The sequence below is a fragment of the Triturus cristatus genome, chromosome 6 (genome assembly GCF_964204655.1).
Source record: "Triturus cristatus chromosome 6, aTriCri1.1, whole genome shotgun sequence".
Classification (NCBI taxonomy): domain Eukaryota; kingdom Metazoa; phylum Chordata; class Amphibia; order Caudata; family Salamandridae; genus Triturus; species Triturus cristatus.
In genome coordinates this window covers 760,028,282-760,055,588 of record NC_140589.1, presented here as the reverse complement: position 1 = coordinate 760,055,588, position 27,307 = coordinate 760,028,282, and the positions used below count along the sequence as shown (strand labels likewise).

The 27,307-nt window shown below is 48.7% G+C and overlaps 1 protein-coding gene across 3 annotated transcripts in view; it reads right to left on the bottom strand.

Annotated features, from left to right (window-relative positions):
- The window catches only part of FAM184A (family with sequence similarity 184 member A), a 630,233-nt gene that overhangs the window by 368,491 nt on the left and 234,435 nt on the right, over positions 1-27,307 (bottom strand). For all 3 annotated transcript variants that reach the window (XM_085611278.1, XM_085611279.1, XM_085611280.1), the window contains exon 2: positions 9,510-10,355. In XM_085611278.1, the coding sequence (XP_085467404.1) occupies positions 9,510-10,355 (846 nt within the window). The remainder of the gene's footprint in view (positions 1-9,509; positions 10,356-27,307) is intronic.

Below are 27,307 nucleotides of genomic sequence, written 5' to 3'. Positions count from 1 at the left end.
AAGTGCTTGAAACGACCACCCCCTCCCACTGGAGGAAAGACCCCCGGAGTAGCTAGTGTAGTGCTCGGGGAGGAGATGCCCTTAACTAAGGGAAGGGAGTGGGCGGGTGTCACTTTAGTGTCCCTGGGAGAACGGGAGATGGTTCCTAAGATCCAGGTGCCCGCAAATACCGCAAAGTATGGGCAGTGGGTCACCATCAACGGCCAAAGAGGGGAGGCTCTGAGAGACACAGGAGCCAGTATGACTATGGTGCGTAGCCAACTGGTGTCTCCAGAGCAGGTAATTCCCGATGTACTCCACCCAGCCGCGATGGCTGACGGCAGAACAGGCCACTATCCGGTGGCCGAGGTTCCCTTTGAATGGGGGGGGTTGCAGGTTCACTTCGAGTTGCCGTAAGCCCTGCCGTGCCAGTCGATTGTCTGCTGGGGAATGACATGGGGCACAACGCTTGGAAGGAGGTGGAATACCGGACTCACACCGAGATGCTGGGTACACCTGATTGGGCCTGTGTTAGCACAAGGTCCGCGACTACCCGAAGAGGGAGTTCATTTCGGCTGGAGCCTGGAACAAAGGCCCAGCCAGCTGCCAGTCAAGGGAAGAACCGAGGACAGGAGGAGCCTGCCTCGGCGTCCCAACCCCGTAGGACGGATAGGCCACCGGAGGTGGTGGACCAGGAGTCTGCGGTGGGGGACGTTACCAACCTGGAGGACCTACCCATCCCGGCCGAGTGGCACGTGGAGGGAGGCCCATCCAGGGAGGAATTCTGCCAGGGCCAGAGGGAGTGCCCTACCCTTGAGGGGCTGAGGCGACAGGCCGAAGCCCAGGCAGCAGGGAACGTTGAAGGGAACTACAGTGTTTACTGGGAGGATGGCCTCCTCTACAGTGAACCCAAGGCACCCCTACATGGATCGTCACGAGCCTTGGTAGTTCCTCAACGTTATCGAGCCTTCCTTCTGGAGTTGGCTCACGAGATACCATTGGCAGGACACCTGGGGCAAGACAAGACCTTCGCCCATCTTGTCCCACACTGTTATTGGCCTCAGATGAAAGTGTCGTCCGATACCTACTGCCGGACATGTGTGTCTTGCCAAGCCAGTGGGAAAACAGGGGTGAAGCTGACAGCTCCCCTGGAACCACTTCCTGTCGTTAGCACCCCCTTTGAAAGGGTGGGCATCGACATTGTGGGTCCGTTAGATCCACCGACTACAGCTGGTCACAGGTTTATCCTGGTTCTGGTGGATCATGCCACACGGTACCCAGAGGCAATACCTCTGAGGACCATAACAGCACCTGTTGTGGCAAGGGCCCTGATGGGAATCTTTACCCGAGTGGGTTTTCCCAAGGAAGTTGTGTCCGACAGGGGGACCAACTTCATGTCAGCATATATGCGGGCGATGTGGAAGGAGTGTGGAGTGACATACCGGTTCACCACTCCTTACCACCCCCAGACCAATGGTCTGGTGGAGAGGTTTAACAAAACCTTGAAGGGCATGATCAGAAGTCTGCCTGAAAGCCTGCGGAGGAAATGGGACGTCCTCCTACCCTGTTTACTTTTTTCCTACAGGGAAGTGCCACAGAAGGGAGTGGGCTTCAGCCCCTTCGAGCTTCTGTATGGGCACCCTGTACGTGGACCTCTCAACCTGGTGAGAGACGGATGGGAAAGAACTCCCAGAAAGCTTCCCCAGGATGTGGTGAGCTACATGCTGGCCTTCCGGAGCCAAATGGCTAAGTTGTGGAAGCAAGCTTCTGACAACTTGGAAGCCAGCCAAGCAGTGATGAAGGCGTGGTATGACCACAATGCTCACCGGGTGGAGTTGGAGCCTGGCCAGAAGGTGTGGGTGATCGAACCAGGAGAGCTTAGTGCCCTCCAGGATCGCTGGTCAGGACCCTTTGAGGTGTTGGAGAAGAAGGGTAAGGCTACCTACTTGGTGGACCTGAAGACCCCTCGTCAGCCCCTGCGGGTGCTGCATGCCAACCGCCTCAAACCCCACCACGAGAGGCCCGAAGTCATCTTGATGATGGTGACTGATGGAGGAGAGGACGTGGAAAGCGAGCCTCTCCCTGATCTGTTTGCGTCTCAAGAGAAGGATGGGTCGGTGGAGGGAGTGATTCTCTCCCCATCTCTAACTCCTGAACAGCAGGAGGACTGTCGCCAGGTCCTGGGGCAGTACTCCTCGTTGTTCTCCCTTGTCCCGGGTAGGACTCACCTGTGCGTCCATGACATGGACACAGGAGACAGCCCACCTGTGAAGTCCAAGATCTACCGGATGTCAGACAAGGTGAAGGCCAGCATTCATAGTGAAGTCACTAAGATGCTGGAGCTAGGAGTGATCGAACCTTCTAGCAGCCCCTGGTCCAGTCCGGTGGTGTTAGTACCAAAAGCTGCACCACCGGGTGCCCAACCAGAACTGAGGTTCTGTGTGGACTATCGGGGACTGAATTCAGTGACCAAAACTGATGCTCATCCGATCCCTAGGGCGGATGAATTGATTGACCGGCTGGGAGCTGCCCAATATCTAAGTACCTTTGACCTTACTTCTGGGTACTGGCAGATCTCTTTGACTGATGGAGCAAGGGAAAGGTCAGCCTTCTCCACGCCCAATGGCCACTACCAGTTCTGTGTGATGCCCTTTGGGCTCAAGAACGCACCTGCCACGTTTCAGCGCCTGGTAAACCAGATCCTCACCGGAATGGAGAGTTTCTCTGCTGCTTATCTGGATGACATAGCCGTCTTCAGTAACAGCTGGGAGGATCACTTGCGTCACCTGCAAGCTGTTCTCCAGGCCCTGAGACAAGCTGGATTGACGATCAAGGCCAGCAAGTGCCAGATCGGGCAGGGGTCGGTAGTGTACCTTGGACACTTGGTGGGTAGGGGAGCGGTGCAACCCCTCCAGGCGAAGATCGAGGCCATCATGGCCTGGGAACCCCCCAAGACACAGACTGAGGTCCGAGCATTTTTGGGCCTCACGGGATACTACCGCCGCTTCGTGAAGGGGTACGGTACCATCGTAGCCCCCCTCACGGAGCTCACGTCCAAGAAACAACCTCGACGGGTAGTCTGGACGGAGGCTTGTCAGCAAGCCTTTGAGAGATTGAAGAAAGCCATGTGCGAGGCCCCGGTCTTAAGGGCCCCAGACTTTTCCAAGGAGTTCATTGTCCAGACAGATGCATCAGAACATGGCATTGGGGCAGTGTTATCGCAACTCAATGAAGAGGGTCTGGATCAACCCGTGGTCTTCCTATCCCGGAGACTACTTCCCAGGGAACAGAAGTGGAGTGCAATAGAGCGTGAAGCCTTTGCAGTGGTATGGGCTCTGAAGAAGTTGCGGCCATACCTGTTTGGCTCGCACTTCCTGGTTCAGACCGACCACAGACCCCTTCGTTGGCTGATGCAAATGAAGGGGGAGAATCCCAAGTTGTTGAGGTGGTCTATTTCCCTACAGGGAATGGACTTTCAGGTGGAACATCGGCCTGGAGTGGACCACGCCAATGCAGACGGTCTCTCAAGGTATTTCCGCCTTAGTGATGAGAACTCCCAAGGGGTTGGGTAGCTCTCCCCACTTTCAGCTGGGGGGGACGCGTGTTAGACCTGTCAGCCCTTTGGGTGGTCCCTCCTCATCATTATTTATTTTGTCCCACTTTTGCCTCAAACCCTGTTTGAATTTTTCCTTTTTGGGAACCACCAGACTTTTTCGTGTTGCTGCAGATTCAGGGAGCCATTTTAGCTACCCCTGAAACTTCTGTCTGAGGGCCTGGAGCACAAAATGGTGGCCACCTGTGACATCACCAGCATCCACTGGAACCTGCTAGCACCTTCCAGAACATTCCAGAACCCTGTGACGGTTGGAGGCGGTTTAGAATGTTGGGGAGTTAAGAGAGAGAGTTGGCAGTTGGAGCTGGCAGTTGGCACCTGACTGGTGAAGAGTGAGCAGCACAAACGTGAAGGAGGAAGGAGTGAAGCAGCAGGGGTGGAAACTTGTGCCTGGAGTGGGGTCCATAAACCCACCCTTGATACTCGTCCCTACTGACGGAGCCCAGCCTAGAGCCCTGTGTGGGAAGAAGTCAGAAAAACCATCCTGAGGACCTGGACAGCAGGAACAGGCCTTAGAAACAAGAGAACAGCAAGATCCTGACCTGGAAGCTGGTTTCCCTGAAGTCCGACGTCGAGTAGCCTAAGACCTGGAGCCCGAGGTGGAGAAGCGGCGCTGACTGGAAAAGCAGACGTCGTACCCGGAGCCGCCAGAGGTCGAGAGAGGGCGCCGTCAGAGGTCGTGAGGAATACCAGAGGTCGAGGAGGAAGTCACCCGAGGTCGAGTGAGCGGCGTCATCGGAGGAGTGAAGTCCGCCCTCCGGAGTCGTCGGAGACCGAGGTGAAGGGCAACGGAGGTCGGGAGTGAGGATCGCACTCCGGAGTCGCCGGAACCTGTGAGAATCGTGCCGGAGGTCGGGAGTGGAGGTCGCACTCCGGAGTCGCCGGAAACCTGTGAGGAGCACCGGAGGACGGGAGTGAGGATCGCACTCCGGAGCCGCCGGAAGTCGACATCGAGGCAAGGCCGGCCGACGTCATCGAAGCCGAGGTCGCCATCGGACCGGAGCCGCCCGAAGTCGACATCGAGTAAGACTGCCCGACGCCATCGAATCGGAGGCCGAGGTCGAACCGAGGCCGCTGACGTCGAGACCGGAGCCGCCGCCGGCGTCGTCAAAGAACTGACATTGTGCCGAGGCCGCCGACATCGAGCTGGAACCGCCTCACGGCATCGACCAGACTCCAGCGGCGTCGGAGCATCAGAAAAAGGGCAGTAAGTGGAGTAGAGGGCGCCTAAGGCCCTGTGGAGACCTGAGAGACTGCTCTAAGGGGCTAGGGAGGTGCTGGAACCAACCTGACTGTGCCAGGGGTGAACTGGGACTAATCTAGAGAAGTTGTGTGGAGAGAGAGAGCCAGGTCTCTGGTATTTCCCCCCTTTATCTACCTCAGTTTAGGCCTCAGCCTTGACCAAGCCAGGGAGTAGACACCCTCCAGCCTTCCACATCCCCACAAGCTGTGCCTGGGCCAAATCAGCCCTTAGGAATTCAAAAGTGATCTGATTCCATGAGTGTCACTGTCAGCTTTTAAGTATTTATTAGGGGCACTGTATTTATTGTATTTAACCTATTTATTGTTCCACTGTATTTATTGGTCCACAGTATTTATTGATGCACAATATTTATTGGTTACAGTATTTATTGCCTCAGAATATTTAATTGCCTGTCTGTATTGCACTTGTATTTATGCCTTCAGTATTTATGATCACCCCTATTTATTGAATCATTAAGCCAGTATTTAATTGACCTGCATTTTCTAAAAAGTTTGTATATTGTGATTGTTATTTATTTTCTCCAATCAGCAACTAAGAGAAAAAGCAGATAAAGAAAGTTATTTTTCATAATTTTTACGGTGTAGAGTCGTTTTTGGAACGGATGCACGCATGGTTATTGTTTGGGTATGTCGTATGCTTAGCACGGAGCCTGATTCCTGACCACTCGAGCCAAGCTACCACAGTGTGTTCTGGAAGACCTCAACCACCCCTTCTAGTGTGGGAGTGGTTTTCCAACACAATGCATTCAAGCGTTGAACTACCCATCCTATTTATTCCATCCCGAGGAACTTGTCCCAACTGGGATCTAGGTAGGGCAGTAGATGGTGCCCTTCTCATCTGAATTAAAGATGAGTCTTTTGTTCTAATTTGTAACGGGATTTTTATTGTTTTGCAGCGCAACTTTATTACTGCTTTAGTACTGCATAAATACTTACAAACTGCCTCTAAGTTCAGGCTGTCTGCTCTATGCCATGGGGTTGAGCTCAAGGTTGACCTCAAGTTTATTTTGTGACTTTAGTGGTTCACCCTGACAAGGGTTTTATTACTTGATATGGGTGCTTTCCTCCCTCAGCTAATAACCCAATTTCTTACAGTTTGCACTCAAGTTGGTTTTGAAGTCCTACATGTTATGATGTACATGTAATATGGCGAAACCTATTAAAAGACAATAAGACAATTTAAAAAAAATCACTGCTAAGTGAATAACTGGGAGCTTTCCAAACAACAGGTGGGTCACATATGAGAGCCACTGCTCTTTTGTTTGCATGCATACCACAAACCTCCTTAATAAACACTCGTGCTATCCACATTCTCTAAAAGGCACATGAATCTTTACTATACGTTATTTTGGTTATAGTCATCTACTGTTTTCCGTCAGGCTGTTTTCCTTATTTCCTAACCATTTCTTATACACAGATTTAAGGACATTGGCCTCTTTAATTAATTCATCTGAGGGACAGTTCTTTTGAGTACTAATTCTGTAGATTATTCTAAGAGTAATGTATGTTTGTTTTCATCTCCCAATCATAAAAACTTCTGTGCTAGTCCTACACTGTGCAATCAATATTTCATACAAGGGTAATAATATATAATTATATGCCTTGGATTGTGAATGGGAAATCATGCTTCAATAATATCACTTTTGAGTTGAATATGTGGCAGGTCAGCATAATTAGGCAGTGGAATATTTCTCCAAGACATTCAAGCATGAGGGAGGTCAGAAAGTGTCAGAAATTGAAGAACTAGGCGATATGGAAATTATGACTGTCACAGGTTCTGTAATCACCAAAGAGGGGAGGTTTGATTGGAACACACGTTGGTGGTAAACTTTTAAAGGTAACGGGGGATGTCGTAGGAGGAGGACAAGTCTGTGCAATGGTGGTAAAGAATTCACGTGTTAGAGATTAACTGTGAATATTTCTGTTTTTAGTTGAAGCAAGTTGGTGCCACAAGTGGATCCTATGAACATATGACAAACTAGGGGCATAAGGAGAAAGCATGGCCTAATGGAGAGTTAGAGAAAGATTTTGTTGGCCTGCTGTTGAATTGATGGCACTGGGAGAAACATTGTGTGGCACTGTGGTTACTGATAAAGGCTTAAAAGCGCTTAGCAGACTTGATGGATGTACAGGTTCCTAAAAAGGTGTGGCAACAGGGGACTAGGGATTCGGAAGGGGGCTGTGGATTATTTAGATATAAACCACAGACTCATTGTGGTGTTGGTGGATTATTTATGGCGCTGATTAATTATTTATCTCAGTGAAATGAAGTTGAGTTTATTTTCAAGTGACCATGAGTGACATGATACATGTGTTTGGATTTTCTTGAAAGACGGTGTTGCACAAACACTTATCACGGACAATGATGCCCAAGTATGTTCTAGGGAGATAAGTGTGTTCTTGTTGAGCCATGGAGTAGACATAGATGTGTAGCATTATACAACCCAAATGAAAATGAGTTGGTAGAGAGAGTCAACTGAATGCTCATGGAAAATGTATAAATAGCAGTTAAGAGTCTATTATCTTGGAAAACAGGATCCTAGTCACGGAGGTGATCGAACACCATCAACAACTGTTCGTCACCTCCAACGTGTCATTAGGCTCCAAAAATGGAATATGGCGGGACATCGTAGACAAGGTGAATGCCGTCGGAGAGCACAAGAGGTCAATGGACGAGGCCAAGAGGCAATAGATTGACATCAAGCGGAAGACCAAAGAGAAACTTGCAGCAAACCAGAAGGCAGCAATCCAGACTGGAGGTGGGAGCCCAGCGCCACAGCTCGTGCTGGTTGACATGGAGGAGCTGGTATCAAGAGTCATCAGTGTGGAGACTGTGGCCGGAGTCGGGAGACCGGACACTGCTCGACAGGACACAACACAACCGCAACAGAGTGACCACCAGGTACTGGGGGGACGGGTGGAGATGGCCACAATGGCACACATGCACAATCAAGCAGAGCACAGTGAACACCCACAATGACTCTGGGTCATGGACCTGATCGACAGACTGCCACAATGTACAATGCCATGCTGTCTGAATGTCAACATGTACCATGCGGCTACAGAGATGTGGACACATTGTAATACACCATCTCCCCTTCACATTGCAGGGGCACCGTCAACACCTCCTGCAGAGCAGTCCCAGACACTCTTCACTGATGACGAGGAGGACACCCCCAGCATCGACACCCAAGCCCTCCAAGACATCATTGACATCATCCGCAACTCACCTCGAAGATCAGGGCAGCCCAGCTTCATCAAGGAGACCCCACACCCTACCCAAACCACCCAGCAGGAAGCATGCTCAGCCCCGGCAGTCTCCCACACGCTCCCTTTTATGCTGCAGGTGGTCGTCCTGCTTAACACCAGCAAAAGGCAGGTTTTAATTCCCTGGTGCTTCCGCGGCTTATCGCCTGTTTTTGGTTCGCATCGCAGATCTGGCAGGTCGTTGTGAAAGTGGTGTTGTGTTTTTTTCGGGTGTTTTTGCACGGGAACGCCTACTCTGCATCTCATTAGGGTTAGTTGGTGGTGTCCACCTTGGAGATAAATTTTGGGGCAGTTCTCGTGGGAATACTGGCGGTCTGCAGTTTGCACTGGCTTGTGAATGGGGTGTTAAATCTATCTCCACTTTTGATGCGTTAAAGTGGAGATAAATCGGAGATAAGTCCTTGTGAATATACCCCTTGGTGTGGTATTTGTTACTGACCTAAAAGATGCTACAAGCCAAGAGGGCTGCCTCAGACTGCCAGACTGAAAAGAGAGGTAGGGAGCAGAAGTGAAAAAGAGAAGGGAGGCAAGAGCAATGTGCAGCATCCAGAAGGTAGCATCCCGGTTCCTGGAGTGAAAGGTAGCTAACTCATAGGAGTCATGCAAAAAAAAAAAAAAATCAAGAGAATAATGATGTAGTCAGCTCATTCATAAACAGAGAACTATGTAGGTAGGATATTGTGTCACTTACAGCCTGAAAGACCAAGAGATCTGACCACATGAACTGGAAAGACCTTTTAGAACAGGCTAAAACCCTTCTGTGTCTGAAGCTGTCTTGTTGCTGGGGTCAGGATATTCAATCTTTAGCATCAAATGTGCTCCGATTGCCCCGCTCCCAATTCTCTTCTTATCAAGGGGAGCAGGCGTGAATTAGATATCCAGACTTCAAGAAAAAGTATGCTCTCTGAGTGATGAAGGGGATGGCGGCTTGCACTCAGTTCATGGTTTAGAACCTAGAGTTTAGGAAGTGTGAGGTCATTTCTTATATTGAGTAACCCAGAACATTATGAGACTGTCAGCTATTCCCGAGGCCTGAGACTGATATGGTGCGCTCCACTGCGGAGTGCCCTTTTTTTTTTTACTAAAAGATGTGACTGCCTCCACATCACGTCCTGTTTATACTACACCGTCACGTTTGAGTTTCACCTGTGAAAGGCTGATAAGATGGGGCCAGGATGTATATTTTACTTGGCAATCAATGTATATAGAACTTGAAATACATATAGTTATGATGCTTTATTTTGTGATGGAATTTCTCAGCACAATGATGTCACAGATTGTAACCATTTTGAGTACATCAATTAAATACATCTCCTCTTCAACAGTGATGTTTGAAGTGTGTTTACAAAAGACATTCCAAATACATTGAGAGGCTAATACTGCTTACCTGGGCATTGTTTTCTGCAGTGCTCAGAGATACCTGAAGCTTTTGGCATTTTTCCTTGAGACTTTCTGCTTCAGTCTGCACAACCTCAAACTCACTTTTAAGCTTTCCCAAATTCTTTTGTAAAACAGCTTCTTGGCTTTGAAACTCCCTTCTCATCTCTGCCTCTTTCTGCATACAGGCTTGCAGACTATCCGCTGTATACATTTGTGACCTTTTCAGAGCTTCAAGCTCATGTTCATAAAAAGCCTGAGCTTTGCTGAGTTTTCCTTCATAATCCTCAACAAGTTTTTTCCTTTCCTGGCGTAAGTCTTCAAGCTTACAGTTCATGTCCTCCATTTGCAATCGATGCATCTCTTCAAGGGTCTCTTGCCCCTTGGATAGACATGCATTCTGAGTCTTGAGAATCTCTTGAATTTCCAGTCTATGAGTGACTCTCAAGTCTTCCAAGGCAGCTCGCTTATCCTTCTCAAACTGTAGCTGTTGCTGCATGAAGCTCCGTAGCCTCTCCTCGAATCTCTTTCTGATCTCTTCCACCTCTCTAGACATAGTCACTACTCTCTGGACGTGCTGGGCCTCTGCACAGAGTTGCATGTCTTCTACTCGGCCTTTAAAAACGTCGAACTCTGCCAAGGCTTGTTGCTTCATTTTCTTGTGCTCTTCAAGTGATTCCTCCAGACCTTGTATCCTTTTCTTGAGATCCACTTCCTCTGCAACTTTACTCTTATACTGCATTATTTTTTCTCTTGTTTCTGCAAGGATCTGTTGGATCTCCTCCTCATGCGCCTCCTTGATGGCTTGTATACCGGATTCGTGTTCGTCATTTCTAGTATTTAAGGCATATATCACCTGGAAATACAAAGGAATGAAGGTTAAAAAGGAGCATACTTGTTATATTGCATTATATTAATGAATGCAATGTGCATTACATTAATTAAAAGCAGTACATGAGTGTTTTTCTTCTTAAACCAGTCGAATGTTTGTTCAATAAGGAATGAGGTTAATGCAACAGGAAGCTATTTATGATTTTTAGAGAATACCTAATGTAGGGCACATGGGTAGAGTATACAACTGGGACGGAGGGTCCATAGACAGACACGAAGCATTGGGCCCAATTGTAACCACTGGGTCTTTTGTCACTGCCCCCCCCCCCATACTGCAGACCTCCCACCCGGTTACCAAGTACCCTCTTTTAGCAATTTACTCTCTGGGTAGTCAAGCAGAAGAAATAAGGTGTGGCCTAGAGACTCAGGATTAAAAAATACAACAAACAAGACTTCCTAAATTGCTGCCCAGACAATGGTTTTTCAAAAGGAAAGCTATTGTATTACACACTCTATCAACTACTACGCACAAACTAACAATAATGGGAGGTGAAAATGCCTAAGATGCCACCCTCTCAAATTTTGCCAAGATGGCACAATCAAGCTTTGATCACTATCCACTCTTCCGCTGTCTTTAACTACATCCCAAATACAATAGCTGGTTCTGTCCCTCTGAAACCTAGAAAGGGAGACACTAGCGTGCGTGAGTGATGCCAGAGGTCTGGCTGCCACCCTTGATCTCTGCAAGATAAAGGACATGGCCAGGCTTGCCAATAAGTGTGAGTTATTTAGCCCATTCAGATTTTGCCTCTACTTTCTTCCTCTCCCAGGAGAAGGCTAAATCCCTCTGAGTCGTTCTATTGTCAGAGTAAGGCTTTAATATATCTGCTGCCCAGCAGAGTAATTAACTTGGCTCAGCAGAGTAGTTCAAAGGCAGAATCTCATTGAGTGCTGACTCAGGAAAATACTGAAAACCCCAAAGTATGTGACGAAGTGAAAATGTGTCCAAAATAATATTATATTGGTACTTGGGACCTTTTTAAGCATGTGGAAATCATTTCGCTGTGTTGAATCAATGCAAAGTTAATATATTTGCCACATATTTCACCAACAGAGTGAATATGGTAAAACACTACAGAGTCACAGTGAAGCACTAGAAGAGACTCACTATATCCAAAAAGAAATAGGAATAGGTCTTGAGTTCCCAAGTAAATTATAATGGCTGTACAGGCAATAGGGGAGTTTCTAAACGCCCCATACGTGATAGTCAATTTGTGTGCAGATCCTGCAGGAGCGGCCCGTGCATGTAAGAGCAGGGGAGAGGGATTCGACATACAACAACGAGGGACACTTAAATTTGAAAAAAGAAAAACATAGTTTTCTTTTTTTTAATGTAAGTTTCCCTTGTCGTCGTATGTCGAATCCCTCCCCCTGCCTCACCGCTCTTACCTGTGCGGGCCGCGCATGGGACCCTGGGCTGAATTAGACAGTCGCCCCACTCACTCTGCCCACACATGTGTAACCACATGGTTTCACATGCAGTTCACTCAGAGCCTCTTACCCTACCACCCCCCACTCCCCCAGAACAGCAGACCTTATTTTAAGAGGAATATACTTGTGGTTAGCCTTTACAGGCATTTATGAGACGCTTTCAGTGAGTGAGACATAGATGGTGAGACTCACTCACAGCAGAGGACCAAGACCCAGGTGGTTCAAAATCAGAAAATATAAAGAGGTTTGCTTGCTTGTGCCAGAACCAACTCTCACAGAAAATTAAAATCCTATAATATATATTATAAGGTTTGGAAAATATAACTCAAACATAAAAATGTTAAAGATGTTATGCCATAAATATTAGTACTATGCAAAAACTAGACTAGGGTATCTCACAAGCAGCTAAAGTTCTAACATAACAAGTCTGATTTTTTTTTTGAAAATGTGTTTATTTGCATGAAAATCACTCAAATACAGTGCAATCGACATCCAACACTTGCCCGGAACGTACCAACATACAATTCCCTTTGCACCAACATCCTTATTATGACTCCACAATATACGGAGCTAACATAACAAGTCTGATGACACATATGAGTAACAGAGCATAATGTGATATATTCCACTTGAAGGATCATCACTGTCAGACTTTAATAATTGATTTTTTTTCTAATTGCATCACACATAACAAAGAATCTGAGTGTTTATTTACTATCAAAGACAATTTAAACTCAGTGAAATTAACAACACCTCTATACAGTTGATGTTCTCAATCTATTGTAGGTATCTCAAATAAGTTAATTAGGAATGCCTCAAACTCTAAGACAATGATTGCCAGTGGGCTGGACAGGGTAAGGTGGTTACCACACCTGGTAAATAATAGAACCCTGGTTTACAGTATTCACAAGGTTTGGTAAATCGTTGCTATTCCGCGTTTATCAAGAATATGAGGAATGGCATGCAGAACTGGGCTTTCTACACTTACTCTGCATGTCTTAGCATTTACCAAGCATTTTTCCCTGGTGAAATGTGACAGGTTTGACATTTCGAGTTGAGGTTATTACTGCACAATCACAATTCCTATCTCTGTGCAAACTGAGGTTTGCACAGTGATCAGAATTCCGCCGCCCACTTTAAATCAGGGCTTAACTGGGGAGTATCCTTTTAAATGTTCACAGCCTACCTTTGCTCTTTTATTTTGAGCTCATTAGCCAAAATTTGGAGTAAAGAATGATGTGTTCTACAATAAACAATAAATATTTTCAGTACAGCTTCTCTTTCACCAGTAGCCCATTGGAAAGGGCTGCATGCCACATATATGAACCAAGACCTATTATTGACAGTGCAACTGTCTGAGGAAATGCGCAAAACTCAGTGGCCAATAAAATCCTACAAATCTCACAAGAAAGTAGGGGCTTGGTCTTCCAGGATATATATTCTTACTATATCTCAGCCCTATTCTGGGCAGTGTTTGAGTGGTCGCTCAGAGAGAATGTGAAATACTGGACCATAATTGAGAGGAGTTTGTTGGGGAGACCCTTGGAGGATGTACTATTGCTACACAAATCTGCAGGATTAAAAGTAGCATATGTATCAGATGTCACAAAATAATTTATGATAGCCTGGGATGAATTCACAAGATCCGCCCTAGTAATGACTTTTCCTTCATGATTTACACCTTTTTTAATAATCCGGAAATCACCCCAGCCAAGAACAGGACCCAGTTTGCGATATGGCGAAAAAGGCACTGTACAATACTAAGAGACCGATTCCAGACCCAGGGGTTCAAACTTAGATATTGCCAGTGACATTGATGCTTACACCTCTTGATTAGGAAGGCGGGACAAGGGAATTAAAAAACTTTGAAACACTATTCCCCACCTATGAAACCACCAGGGGCCATATCTCTGGGGTCCTATCTCTACCCAAGACACACAAATGGCCCCCTATGCATAAATGGGAAAAAGCCTTGGGACCGGATATCCCCATGAAGAAATGGGCAGGATTGCAGAGCCTCATATCTAAACACTGTGGAATATTCAGGGCATGAAAGCCTTGTACAAAATGTTTACGATTGGTATAGGATCCAGCACAAATTGAAGCAGTTGTTCGCCAATCGTGATGATAAACGCTGGAGGGGATGTGTGGAGAAGGGAACTGCATTACACATGGGGTGAGGCTGTTAAGGACTTTGGAGTCTTCGGGAAATAAATACTTTGTCATATCAAGAAGGTGACAAGCTTGCCAATCCCACATGATCCACTGGTTGTTGTTCTGGGGCTGTGCCCACGCGGCTTGGAGGGTTAGAGATGGAGCGAATGGACAGTGATATCACACATGTCTAGAGTACCTCAGTCTGAGACAACTAAGTTGATTGTTTCTGATCTTAGCAAGTTTGTATATGCTGTTTAGTGCTAAAGGAAGCAGGAGGACTTCTTTTTTAACATGGGTATAATTACTTTGTATTGATCTAATATCTATGAATTGGATTTGTAATGTATTTTGTTATAGGGCAAATCCCCAAAATAAACATCATTGTTGTGTTTATCCTTAAAAGTCCAACTGGAATGTTGGACATGTCTCACTTAAGTCAGCAGGAATGCTGGGTATGTCATTGCTATGACATACCCTGTAGAATGCTTTTGAACGGCAGTTGAAGAACGCTGTCTGATGTAAAGATGTGTTGATCTTCTTGGATGAATCTTTAAGAATAAAGTGTCTTCTCCTATCTGAGTGTCCGGAGTATATTTAACTATCATATTCTTTGATCTATATGCCAAGTAGTTGGGACGTTTTTCATTGTCAAATGAAAGAATCCAAATTTTTTGATATAGAAAAGGAAAATTGTTTAGTCCATGCAGCTTTTTTTTACACAAATTAAGACTGGCACCATATTTGTTACTGCTGTCATTTATCTGAGGGCCTGAAACACAGATGCGCGAGACATCACATTTCACAGATCTTTCAATCATTTCATGCCTACAAAAATTGCATTACTGCGGGTAATTATTATGCTACTGAATACTCTGTGGCACTGTAATTTTCTATTTTTGTCTCACGATCGTCACCACACAATGAGAATCTTTGACACTCTTATAACACAGCACATTGTGGAGATTAATAAAAAAAAGAAAACACCTTAAAAGGGATTGATAGTACCAGAGTATGTTCTCCTAAGCCAAATGTTGAAAACTAAAAGCTTTCAAAAATTAACTGCAACCAGGTTTGATTTAAGAGAGCCACACAGGAGAAAAATGCAGTTGTATAAATTTAAAACCTACTCAAATTTATTCTTAGTACATTTCTGTATGGTAATAATGCTGCCCACGGAGCAAACACGTTTGTTGACTACCTCAAAGTCGGAAGACATCGCTGTCGGTTACAACACCGTGGCTGTGTTTTAACCTTAAGGGACTATAACTGCGACAGGAGGCTTTAATGGAACATAATCTACTCGATGGAAGGCGTTGTTACTATCTTCCTTCTAACTGCAGAAAACAACAATTCGTCACCTAAACGACAGCTCTTTGAGGAGTGGGTGGCTTATTAAACTAAAACCAAAGGGGATGATGGACAGAGTGTTGAACATTGCAAGCACTCACCCCCAGTCAACTGATCTGGGTTTAATCCATCATCATTCTTTAGCTCACTCTGCCACCCCAGTTCAGACATGGCCATATGCAAATCAGTCTGACCCTGTGCCTCATGGGAACAGTCCAGCCCGAACTGCCAAGCCATGTCTTCCCTGGACGAGAAACAAGCATCCTGGGACCGGTTTCGGGTTCATAACTCTCATCAGCCAGGCTACCTTGAATCCAGTGGCAAAGTGAGCAAGGGACCCACGTCTGGGCATACCCTGGCAACTTAAGGCGAACAAAGCAAAACCAAAGGGGATGATGGACGGAGTGTTGAACATTGCAAGCACTCACCCCCAGTCAACTGATCTGGGTTTAATCCATCATCATTCTTTAGATCACTCCGCCACCCCAGTTCAGACATGGCCATATGCAAATCAGTCTGACCCTGTGCCTCATGGGAACAGTCCAGCCCGAACTGCCAAGCCATGTCTTCCCTGGACTGGAAACAAGCATCCTGGGACCGGTTTCGGGTTCATAACCCTCATCAGCCAGGCTATCTTGAATCCAGTGGCAAAGTGAGCAAGGGACCCACGTTTGGCATACCCTGCCAACTTAGGGCGAACAAAGCAAAACCAAAGGGGATGATGGACGGAGTGTTGAACATTGCAAGCACTCACTCCCAGTCAACTGATCTGAGTTTAATCCATCATCATTCTTTAGCTCACTCCGCCACCCCAGTTCAGACATGGCCATATGCAAATCAGTCTGACCCTGTGCCTCATAGGAACAGTCCAGCCCGAACTGCCAAGCCATGTCTTCCCTGGACTGGAAACAAGCATCCTGGGACCGGTTTCAGGTTCATAACCCTCATCAGCCAGGCTATCTGGAATCCAGTGGCAAAGTGAGCAAGGGACCCACGTCTGGGCATACCCTGCCAACTTAGGGCGAACAAAGCAAAACCAAAGGGGATGATGGACGGAGTGTTGAACATTGCAAGCACTCACCCCCAGTCAACTGATCTTGAGGTGTGGGTGGCTTATTAAACTACCCTTTACCTTTGATGAATGGTGTACATTCGGTGCTCGATTGCCACGGTCTGCAAGTGGTAACTAAGGGCTTGTGCGCAGAGTATAAATTATACATTGCCCGGGGCATCATTTCGAACAAAGAACAAACTGTGGAAATCCATTATCAAATCTGGCAGTGTAATATCTAAAACAATGTTCACTGATTTCAAAGTACCTCACACTAATAAGTGTATTAAATATACTTATTGTGTTTATTTTACATTGTGGCAAGCGCCATTAGTTGTGATCATCATAAATGCGCAGAAATCTAATGCAGAGCACTCACTGTACCGTGTAACAACATTAAGTAATCTTTGAATGCTTCGAAATGAGGTCAAAAGCATGGAAGAACAATTTCACATTCTGAATTTTAAACAGTTTAATGGAATCCAGGATGGGACCAATGTTTATTTTTAGACGCCCAGGGCAGCGCCATACTACTGCTGCACTGCCAAGTGCAGTCACGTAGGTTTCCCAAGAGAGGTGGCACAGAGAGGTGGCATGGAGAGTGTGGATCAGGAATGGGGAGGCGGAGCTTCCAATACCAGTCTGCATGAGAGAGATAAAAGGAGGGTGGCCCTGCAGTCAAATAAAACTTCATGTCAAGTACGTCTACTCTGTGTAGCAATGGCCAAACAATTTAGTGTTTCACAATTCCAACAGCATCACCATGTGCCTTCAAAATACACAGCCACTATTTTCCTAGGTGTTGCTATAGTTTGGAGCAGTGCTTGTAATGGAAACATAGAAGTGCAGGTACTCTGTAACCAGAGTACCTGCTTGTTTCTGAGAAGTGCCGGTACTCTCTAGTTAAAAATATTACATTTCTCTTGAGAAGTGCTGGTACTCTCCCTTTCAAAATAAAAAAGTGCTGGCACTCAGTACCGGACAGTACCAGCTACTTAAATCACTGTTTTGGACATTATCAGTATACATGTTGCTTCTTTGAATAACACAAGAACACAGAAAAGCCTGCAGATGGAAGACTGGCAGCGTGCAGACACTTGACCCCTGCATCAACAGTGGCTTTAATGGTGGTGGTGAGAACAGTGATTAGGATTAAAGATCTTGGTAAGGTAACCTCACATAATCCCGAACACACCAAAGAACATCAGCTACACATAGGGCTGGCCCAGCTAGGCTACGGATAAAGGTAGGAGAAAAGACGGCAGATCAACAGATGCCTCCGTCAAGGTACTGCCCACAAAACATGGGTGAACTAAGTGGAAAAGCAAGTGAAGTCTAGACAATTAAACTCACAGGAGAAGGAATAGTCTCTAGGCACATAGCACCATGATATAAACAAGGAGATCTAGGCTTTGGGAATTAGAAGCTTCCACAAAGTATCCTGTTGGGCAGATGTCTAACATCTGGGAAAAGAGCTTCTTCAATGATCAGTGCCAGAGAGAGAGCACCAGTTTTAAACAGCTTATGATCAGTGCAATAAGGTTGTTTTAGCCTTCCTATGATGCTGTGGGACGTACTGCTCTACAGCCTCTCCTCAACAGAAAACTACGGACATCTGTTTTCAAACTAGTCGAAAGTTATGTTCCATGCAGAAAAAAAGTTCTGATTGAAGAACATCAGATATGATTCTACCTCATCAATCAGAGCAATGACCATCAGTATTGAACTAGGTTGACCCCCTCAATTCAATGCTTATCAGTGCACACTAGTAACCAATAGGAGTTACCAGCACTCTACAAAATTCAAATAACTAAACATAGGTTTGGTGTGTGGCAGTACTCCGAGACGGGGAAAGGCCTCCAACTGCATAATGGATTATAATAATTGAATTGGAAAAGAGGTAGGGTGCAGATACTCTTAAGGAGGCAGTGATGCCATCCTAGTCCTTTTCCTCAACCGCTCCCTCCCGAATGGATAGCCGCCATCTAAACGCAAATCCCTGCTCGTCGTCTCTTCCTGCCATTGTAGCTCTAAGACTTACCTCCTCCCTGCTATTTGACCCCTCCCCCCCTCCGCCCCCCCCCCCCAAGTGGTATCTCAGGACTCAAGGACTACCTCAATGCTGCTCAGCACACTTGGCCTTCCGAACCTATGTAGAATACTGCTTTCTTGGATCAATACTAAGAAAACGTGCACTCTATGAGGTTATCTCAGGACTCACATACTACCTCAATGCTGCTCAGCACACTTGGACTTTCCGTACCTATATGTAGAATACTGCTTTATCATATGAATCTTGCTCAAAAACTGTTGTGAAGTGCTCCAATACACTCGGGTCAGGCTAGTGCAATATGAAAACTCCTTAATAAATAAATAATAAATAAAAATCCTTTGAGCGGAGGAGCCTAGCGCGCAACCAAGATGGCCGCGTAGGTGCGAGGCTCCCGAGGACCTCCGCGACCTCCTGAATTAATCCTGGCGATATCCTGTCCTTGTTGAGGGGACTGTGTCGGTGAACCCGAGCTGAGGCGCCACCCGTTTTTTGGGCTCGAATCGGACCCCGAACACCGGTGGGAGCATCGATTGAAGGTTGCGGCCTTCTCCTCGCCGGCCCCCCGGATTGGAGTAGTGGGGCGATCCGGGGACGAAGTGAATAACAGCGGCGAGCGGGGCTGGGCGACTCGCGTACCCCGCACTTTCACTTTCGCTTTTGCGCCCTCCTTGCCTCAGGCGGGGTCGGGCTGCGGAGCGGGGTGCGGTGGTGTTGCCTTGTCCAGGTGCCCGGCTGACCCGCCGGCGGTGGGTTGACCCGCGGCCCGGTGGTCGCCCCCGCCCCCCCCCCTGACACCCGTGATTTGGTGTGGCGGCCCGTTTGGAGATCTTGGCACGACGGTGGAAGGGCCAGCATGTCCACCAAACAAGATGGCGACCGGGCGAAGATGAAGACAACCCGCCGTGGCACGGCGCACCAGGCCAATAGTATGGATCGCTATACGCTCCAGAAGGGTTCTCCGGAGACATCGCGGTCATCCCTGGTGGGCCCGACGGAGGCTCCTGCCCAACCGGTGGATCTGACCCTCCGGGACGTCATGGGCGCCATCGCAGAGATGAAGGCCTCAGTGGACCAGCGTTTCGATACCTTGGCGCAAAAAATTGACTCGGTCCTGGTGGATGTGGGCCTTGTGAGGGCAGACTTGTCAAAAACGAACGACCGAGTTGACTCCCTGGCCCACACCACAACGAGCCTCACTACGGACGTGGTGGCCCTCCAGAAGGAGGTGCGCCGGCTTGGCCAGGCGAGCGCCCTGATGGACCGGCGACTGGAGGATTCCGAGGGTCGGGCCCGGAGGAACAATGTTCGCATTATTGGTGTGCCGGAGGGCCGAGAGGCGGAGGCGGCAGATCTCTTCGTGGAAGAACTGATCCTGACCCATCTCCAGCCCCGGGGGCTGAGTAAGCTTTTTGCGGTGGAGCGTGCCCACCGGGTCCCTGGGGGCCGCCCCAAGACCGGTGCCCCGCCGCGGCCTATTATTGCCCGGATTTTTAATTTCCGGGACAGAGACGCCATCCTCCAGACCTCCAGGCAACAGGGACCGGTCAGGCTGGACAACATGGATGTACACTTCTACCCAGACTTTACTCCGGCGGTCCAGAAGCAGCGACAGAGCTTTCTTGGTATTAAACGTCGCCTAAGGGACCTAAACCTCAAGTACTCAATGCTCTTTCCGGCTAAGCTGAGGGTGGAGGTGGATGGCCGTACGCACTTCTTCGACCGGCCCGAGGTGGCTGGGGACTGGTTAGATACTTTGCCTGGAGATCGGGGTGGGGGGGGCGCGGCTGGCGGGGAGGGCCCGCCGGATCAGAATTGAGGGGTGACTGTATAGGCCTTGCTCTGGATATTGTTCCTTTACCATATATTGCTTTCGTATGTTCCCCTCCCATGGAGGTCGGGTGGGGTCTGCTGGGGGCTTCCCTCCTCCTCGGGGGGACTAGTTAGTACTTAGCTATGGGGCGACAGGCACACTGCACTTTGGGGGGGCTGTCTGGGCTCATGCAGGGGTGCAGGGAGGGGGGAGTTCTGTTGGGACCGGGGGGTGGGGGGGGTGTGTTGTTTGTTAGCACCACAAGGCAAACCCGCAACTGTTTTGTTGTTTTTAAGATGCTCGGTGGGGGGCGACCGATTGTTTTGACGTATGATGGGGGGTAGGGATTTGATTGTGTTGTCATGGAATGTTAATGGCCTGGGGGATAGGATTAAGCGTGGTGTGGTCCTGCAGTATTTAAAACGTATTTCTCCAGATGTTGTCTTCCTGCAGGAGACACACCTTATAGGTAACACCTTTCATGCAATGAATCGGCGGGGATATCGTTTGGCGGCCCACTCCGGCTTCACTTCGGGCTCGCGGGGGGTGGGTATTATGGTCAAGAACTCGCTCCCGTTGGAGATTGACGAGGTGCGCCATGATGAGAGGGGACGTTACACTGTTCTGGTGGGACGAATGGAGGGTAGAGTGTTTATCTTTATATCAGTGTACGTCCCGCCTGGGTTACAAGCCACTACATTTGCGGACCTGGGGCGCCTCCTTCTGGACCTTCCGGGTGGCCTGTTGGTGGTTGGAGGGGACTTTAACGCGGTTGCCTCTGGGTCTATGGATCGCCATCCCCCTAGGGACCTCCCCCGGGCACAGGCGTGGCTGCCCGGCCTTTTAGACACGCTGGGCCTGGTGGATTGCTGGCGCTTAAAGCATCCCGTATTGCAACAGTACACCTTCCACTCGGGGGCCCACGGTAGCCTCTCGCGGCTTGATTACATCCTTGTCCCGGCGGCCCAGGCAGGGAGGGTGGGGGAGGTGCGCCATTTGGCACGGGGTATCTCAGACCACTCCCCATTGTTGTTGCATTTCGATGTCTTCCCGAGGGGGGATGGCAGAGTGGCCCCGATCAATGCATGGTATTTGCGCGACCCCACCATTCGTGCCGACTTGATCAAATCCTTACAGCGCTATTTCGATGAGAATGTGGGGTCGGTCCCGTCTGCCATCTCCCTGTGGGAGGCTTTCAAGGTGGTTCTTAGAGGGGAGGCCCTCTCCTTTATTTCCAATGCCCGGCGGCGCGAGCGGGAGGAGGTGACCCGGGTTGAGGCCGAGATTGCAGAACTGGAGGGTGACCTGGGGAGCGGGGTAACAGACGCCAAGTTGCATGTTTTGCACTTAAAGCAGGCGGCCTATCGGGCCCTCGTCACGGAGGCGGCCAGGGGCCTCAGTAGAGAGCAGCAGGGGCGATTGTATGATGTGGGTGACAAGGCTGGCAAATTGATTGCGTGGTTGGACAGGAGGGAAAGAGCGAGCCGCGTGGTGCCTTTGATTGAGAGCGTGGATGGTGTGTGCGTCACTGAGCCGGAAGCCATTGTCTCCTGCTTCGCGGATTATTTCCGCGAAGTCTACTCCCCGGTCTCTCCCTGCTCGGAGGAAGATTCCCATGCCTTGCTTCGGGACATCGCACTGCCCTCCCTTACGGTGGAGGACAGGGATTCGCTGGATGCCCCGCCCACCTCGGACGAAATTGCCTCGGCTATTCGCTCGGTTGCATCCGGCAAGGCCATGGGCCCCAATGGTATTCCCATTGAGCTATACAAGCTACGCCCGGATGTGTTGGCGCCCCACCTGCGCGCGATGTTCCTTGCGGCCCACTCGCAGGGCTCCCTCCCGCCTGACCAGCGTCTGGCTACAATTGTGGTGATCCATAAGGAGGGGAAGCCCCGTGAGCGGGTCACATCCTATAGGCCGATTTCGCTTCTGAACGCGGAGCCCAAAATCCTCGCCAAGGTGTTGGCCAACCGGTTGGTTGGCGTGGTGGGCGATTTGGTCCACCAAGACCAATCGGGCTTTATACCACACCGCAACACGGCGCTTAATCTGCGGCGCTTACACGGGGTGCTCGCGCGTGTCCCATTTGTGCGGGAGCCGGCCATCTTGGCGTCCTTGGACGCCACCATGGCGTTTGATACGCTCGAATGGCCATATATTTGGGCGATGCTGGCGAAGTTTGGGTTCGGCCCGGGTTTCGTCAGCTGGGTCAAATTGCTATACTCGGGCCCGTTGGCGCAGGTGGTGGTGAATGGGCGAGTATCTGCCCCATTCGCGCTGGGGCGGGGCACGCGACAGGGTTATCCCCTGTCGCCTCTCCTGTTCGCCCTGGCCATGGAGCCCCTGGCGGAGTGGTTGCGGTGGCACCCTTCTATCCGTGGTCTCCGCTGGACCCCCGAGCATGAGGACCGCGTGTCCCTCTATGCTGACGATATCCTTTTGTATCTCGCCTCCCCGCGCAAGTCACTGATCGTCCTGGTGGATGTTTTGCGCTCCTTCGGTCGCAACTCAGGCCTGGTCATCAACTGGGCGAAATCCTGTGTCTATGTGCTCTCCGGGGAGGCCCCGGTCTTGCCACGGGACTGTCCGATCCAGATTGCCTCCCAGGGTTTCCGGTACCTGGGTATATATATCACTCTTGACCCGGAGGCCCGCTATGAGCGGAACTTGCTGCCCCCCCTCCAGCGTCTGAGGGAGGACGTGGTGCGCTGGCGGCGTCTGCCGCTCTCGCCGCTCGGCCGAGCGGCCTTATTTAAAATGATGTCCCTGCCGCGCTTCCTCTACGCCCTCCAGAATACCATGGACCTGGTCCCGGCACGCTACTTTCGCGAGGTGGAGGGCCTCCAGCGGCGCCTGTTCTGGGACGGGAGGCCGCGTATTGCTCTGGCTAAATTGACGCTCCCGTGGTACGATGGAGGGGTCGCCCTCCCGGACATCAAACGGTATTACTGGGCCTCCCAACTAGCTGCAATTAATCATGGCCTTTACGGGCCCGCCTTGAACCCGGCATTTGAGATGGACAGGACGCTTCTGCCCGGTGCCGATTATAATCGAGCGCTCTACTCTGGCGCGCCCGACTCCCGTTTGACGGGACCGACGCGTGTCATGGTGCGTGTCTGGCACGCGGCTAATGCAGCTATGGGGTGGAAGGACCGTTTGACCCGAGCGTCTCCGCTGTATGCATCTGAGAGGTTGGGCTCCCTGTGGACGTCGAAGGGCTTCGAGAAGTGGGACACGATCGGAATCAGCACGGTGGGAGATCTCTGGACGAGGGGGGGATTCAAAACTTTTGAGACGCTGCAGGCGGAGTTTCAGCTGCAGGGCAGTGAGTACTTTCGGTACCTACAGGTCCGCCATGCGCTGGGCTCCGTCTTCCCGGATGTTGCATCCATTCCGGAGTCTTCCCCCCTGGAGGACAGAGTGCTAGATGGCCATGTCCCGGACAGCACGATCTCCCTCATATACAAAAAATTGATTAACGATAGATCGTGTCTGCTGACTAGTCTCCGCGAGGCTTGGGTTGCCGACGGGCTGGAGCTGGACGACGAGGATTGGATCTCCGCGGTGGCCTCTCCGAAAGAGGTGGCCATCCCGGCTCGCCTTCGTTTCGTCCAGCTCAAGATCCTTCACCGGGTCTACGTGACGGGGCCAAGGCTTTTACGTATGGGTTTTGCCGGTGATGGAATGTGTAAGCGTGGCTGTGGTGCGTTGGCGACTTTCATGCATATACTGTGGGAGTGCCCGAAGGTGGAGCGATTCTGGCGTGGTGTGCATGAGGTTCTACGAATGGTTACGCGTGTCGCGCTGCTGCCTGAAGCGAGGAGATGCTTGCTGAATGTCTGGGAACCAAGTGACTACTCGGTCCCGCAGGCGCGGTGGGTGACTCTGGGATACATGATAGCCAAGCGTGATATTGCCCAATTGTGGGGATCCCAGAGGCCCCCTGCGGTGTCGGCCTGGAAAGAGCATATGGATTGGTGTATGTTTCGTGAAAAGGTGGTGTATGTGGCGAGGGGTAAGCCTGGGGCGTGGATGAAACTCTGGGGCCCCTGGAACGCCTACCGCGGGGGTATTTGTGAGCCGCCGCTGCTACCGGCGGCCTCGCCGGCTCCGTCTCCCTAGATGGCGCCCCTCCCTTGGCCGCGGGCGCGCGGTCCCCCAGTCCCTGATCTACTCCCGTCCCCCTCTTCAGAATTTTGCTGCTGGTTTGGATCCCCCACTTATGGAGCACGTGTTGTCACTTTGGATTGAGGGTTGCCTTGCGGTTGTGGTTTGTTTACGTTGTTTTGCTTTAAGAAAATGGAACCGTACTGTGGGCATGGAGCTGTGAGGCCTGCACCATTGATCACTCCTGTCTTCCTACTGTGCACCGCTGAGAAAGTTTTTTGCTGTATGTATGTAATATGCTTTTGATGCTCTAGCGGCCGGCCGTGTGGTTGTAGGCCCATTCCTGTAACTTCTATAAACTGCAATAAACGGTTTCAAAAAAAAAAAAAAAAAAAAAAAAATCCTTATTCAACCACATGAATGCATATCCAAATAACCTAACTCACCTAAGGCTGATTTCCAACTAACTCAAAGTGGCCAAAATCTTAAAGTGAGCACTAAGTTAAATTGAAAATTACCTGGAATATTATCACCTTTTCAGCAGAGTGGCCCCTGCAACTCTTAGCATGTAAAATTACAGAGACTCAAATTTTACAGGGTCAAATAGTAACTGCAGACCTGCACAGAGATGGCTTGCTAAGCTGCATTGATTCTCCTGGATTTCTATGCACCATTTGAGGCTGTGGACCAGATAACTCTCCTATGGACTACACGTAAATGACTGAAATTCTACTTCTTACCAAGATAGGCTCCTTTTTAATGGACAGTCATAGCATGGAGAGTCAAGCTGGAGGGTGAGTTTGGCTTTCTTGCACACCTATATTGTCCCATTGGCACAGATGCTCAAGGGTTCAAGATGCATTTTAATGTCTGCTTAGATCACACATATATTCACTACAGGAATCTTTCCAGAAGACCTAAAAAAAAGGCGGACACAAGCCCATTATTAAAGAAAATTAACCTGGACTAACTTGATCCTGACAACCACTGATCGATTACAAAGTGAGCTTTCCTGGGCAAACTGAGAGAAAGAGCAGCATTCACCCAGATGTCGCAATTCATTGAAGATAACTCTATAGTTACTGACTTCTATACAGGTTTCAATCCAGGAAGAGGGCACAGAATCTGCCCATATCACCATTTGGGATGACCTTAAAAACATAGTAGACCGCAACAGGATTGCTGCACTACTTCTCTTGGATCTCTCAGATGCCTTCAACACAGATGACCAGGTCACTGTAATCCAAAGTCTCTGCAAAGCCAGCATAGAGGGGGCTACTACCCTCAACTGGATCACATCTTACCATCAAAACAGAACAAATGTCATCTATTTTCCACCTTTCTCATTCAAAACGTTTTTCACAAAAGTAGGGGTCGCTCAAGGCTCTATCATCTCACACATGCTTTTCAACATCTGCATTAAGTCATTACCGGCAATCATCAATGAATTTCAACTCACATGCTATAACTATGCAGTTGACACACAAATACTCCTTAAACTGAAAAGCCCCAAAGACATTGGAAACTCACAAAATCTTCAGTTGCCTCAGAGCCATCTCAAATTGAATCCTTCCAAAAGGGAAATACTCACATGTGGAGATTGGAAAAATGATGACCCACTTTGCGCCTGGCCTAACGACCTGGGACCACCTCCTAAAATATCTAAGGAAGTAAGAAACCTAGGAATTACCATGGACACCAAGGTATCAATGAATGTCCAAGTGAACAAATTAACAAGATCAAGCTTCATTACTATGAAAACACTGCGACACATCTTCCCCCACCTGGGATTTCCACACAAGGTCCAAGCCACTATCTCTCTTGTACTGTCTAAACTTGATTACGCCAATGGCCTCTACCACCGATCATCTTTATCAACTATGAAAAGACTACAACGGATTCAGAACTCTGCTTCCAGACTACTCCCATGTGTAAAGCCACAAGCCCACCTCTCAACTGCCTTGCGGCCGGGCCCTACATTTGTTACCAGTTGCCAGAAGATCCGTATTAAAGCTGCTTTGTGTCACCCACAAAGCAATACATGGAACAGGACCACTTATTATCAGGAATAAAATCACCAAATACATTCAACAAAAGAACCTCTGCTCCAGAATGGCACCTCGCCTCAAAGTCCCACCATACAAGAAAAAAACCATAGGTTGCACATCTTGCTCTGTTCAAGCAACCAAACTATGGAATTTATTACCCCCAACATAGGATCCACAGATAACTATCTTATCTTAGGAAGACTACTCAAGAGTTGGCTCTTTTCTACATAACCATAATGCTCAGATACAAATGTACAGCATATCCCTGTATATATAAACATTTAATTTGATTATATGTATGTATCTAGATATGTGTATTTCTTGATATAAATATGTATAATAATATGTACTTATGAATCTATATATTTATTACTTTACTCATACTGTAAAAAAACTGTGACTCTCTCAATGCACTACCCTACTCTCAATATATCCTCTGCCTCCACTCTCTCACTCATCCCAAACCTCATTCTTCTACTAAGATCGCCAAAATAACCCTTTCTAGCCTCTTCCCTCCTCTGTCCCTCCTTAGATCACCCCAAACCTCATTTTAATACTATGATCTACCTATTCCAGCTCTAGAGATTCTTACCTCCTCCATCTCTCCTTATACTCAACCCAAACAGCATCTTGTTACTATTATCTCCCAATAAACACTTTCTAGACTCTTCCCTCTTCTATCCCCCAACTATCCTTTGCAATCTAACTAACAGACTCACATGTCCACCGCTCAAATTATGTCAAATTTCACTATGCTAATCAACCACTAGTCCTTTTTGGGTTCCGGAGTGCATTTTGACACCTCATCGGGGGTAGTAAGCGCTATATAAATACAATTACAATTCAATACAATACAATGTAAGGCATGTATAGGTTCGCGAATCCTGAATGCTGGGAATTACACTGTTTT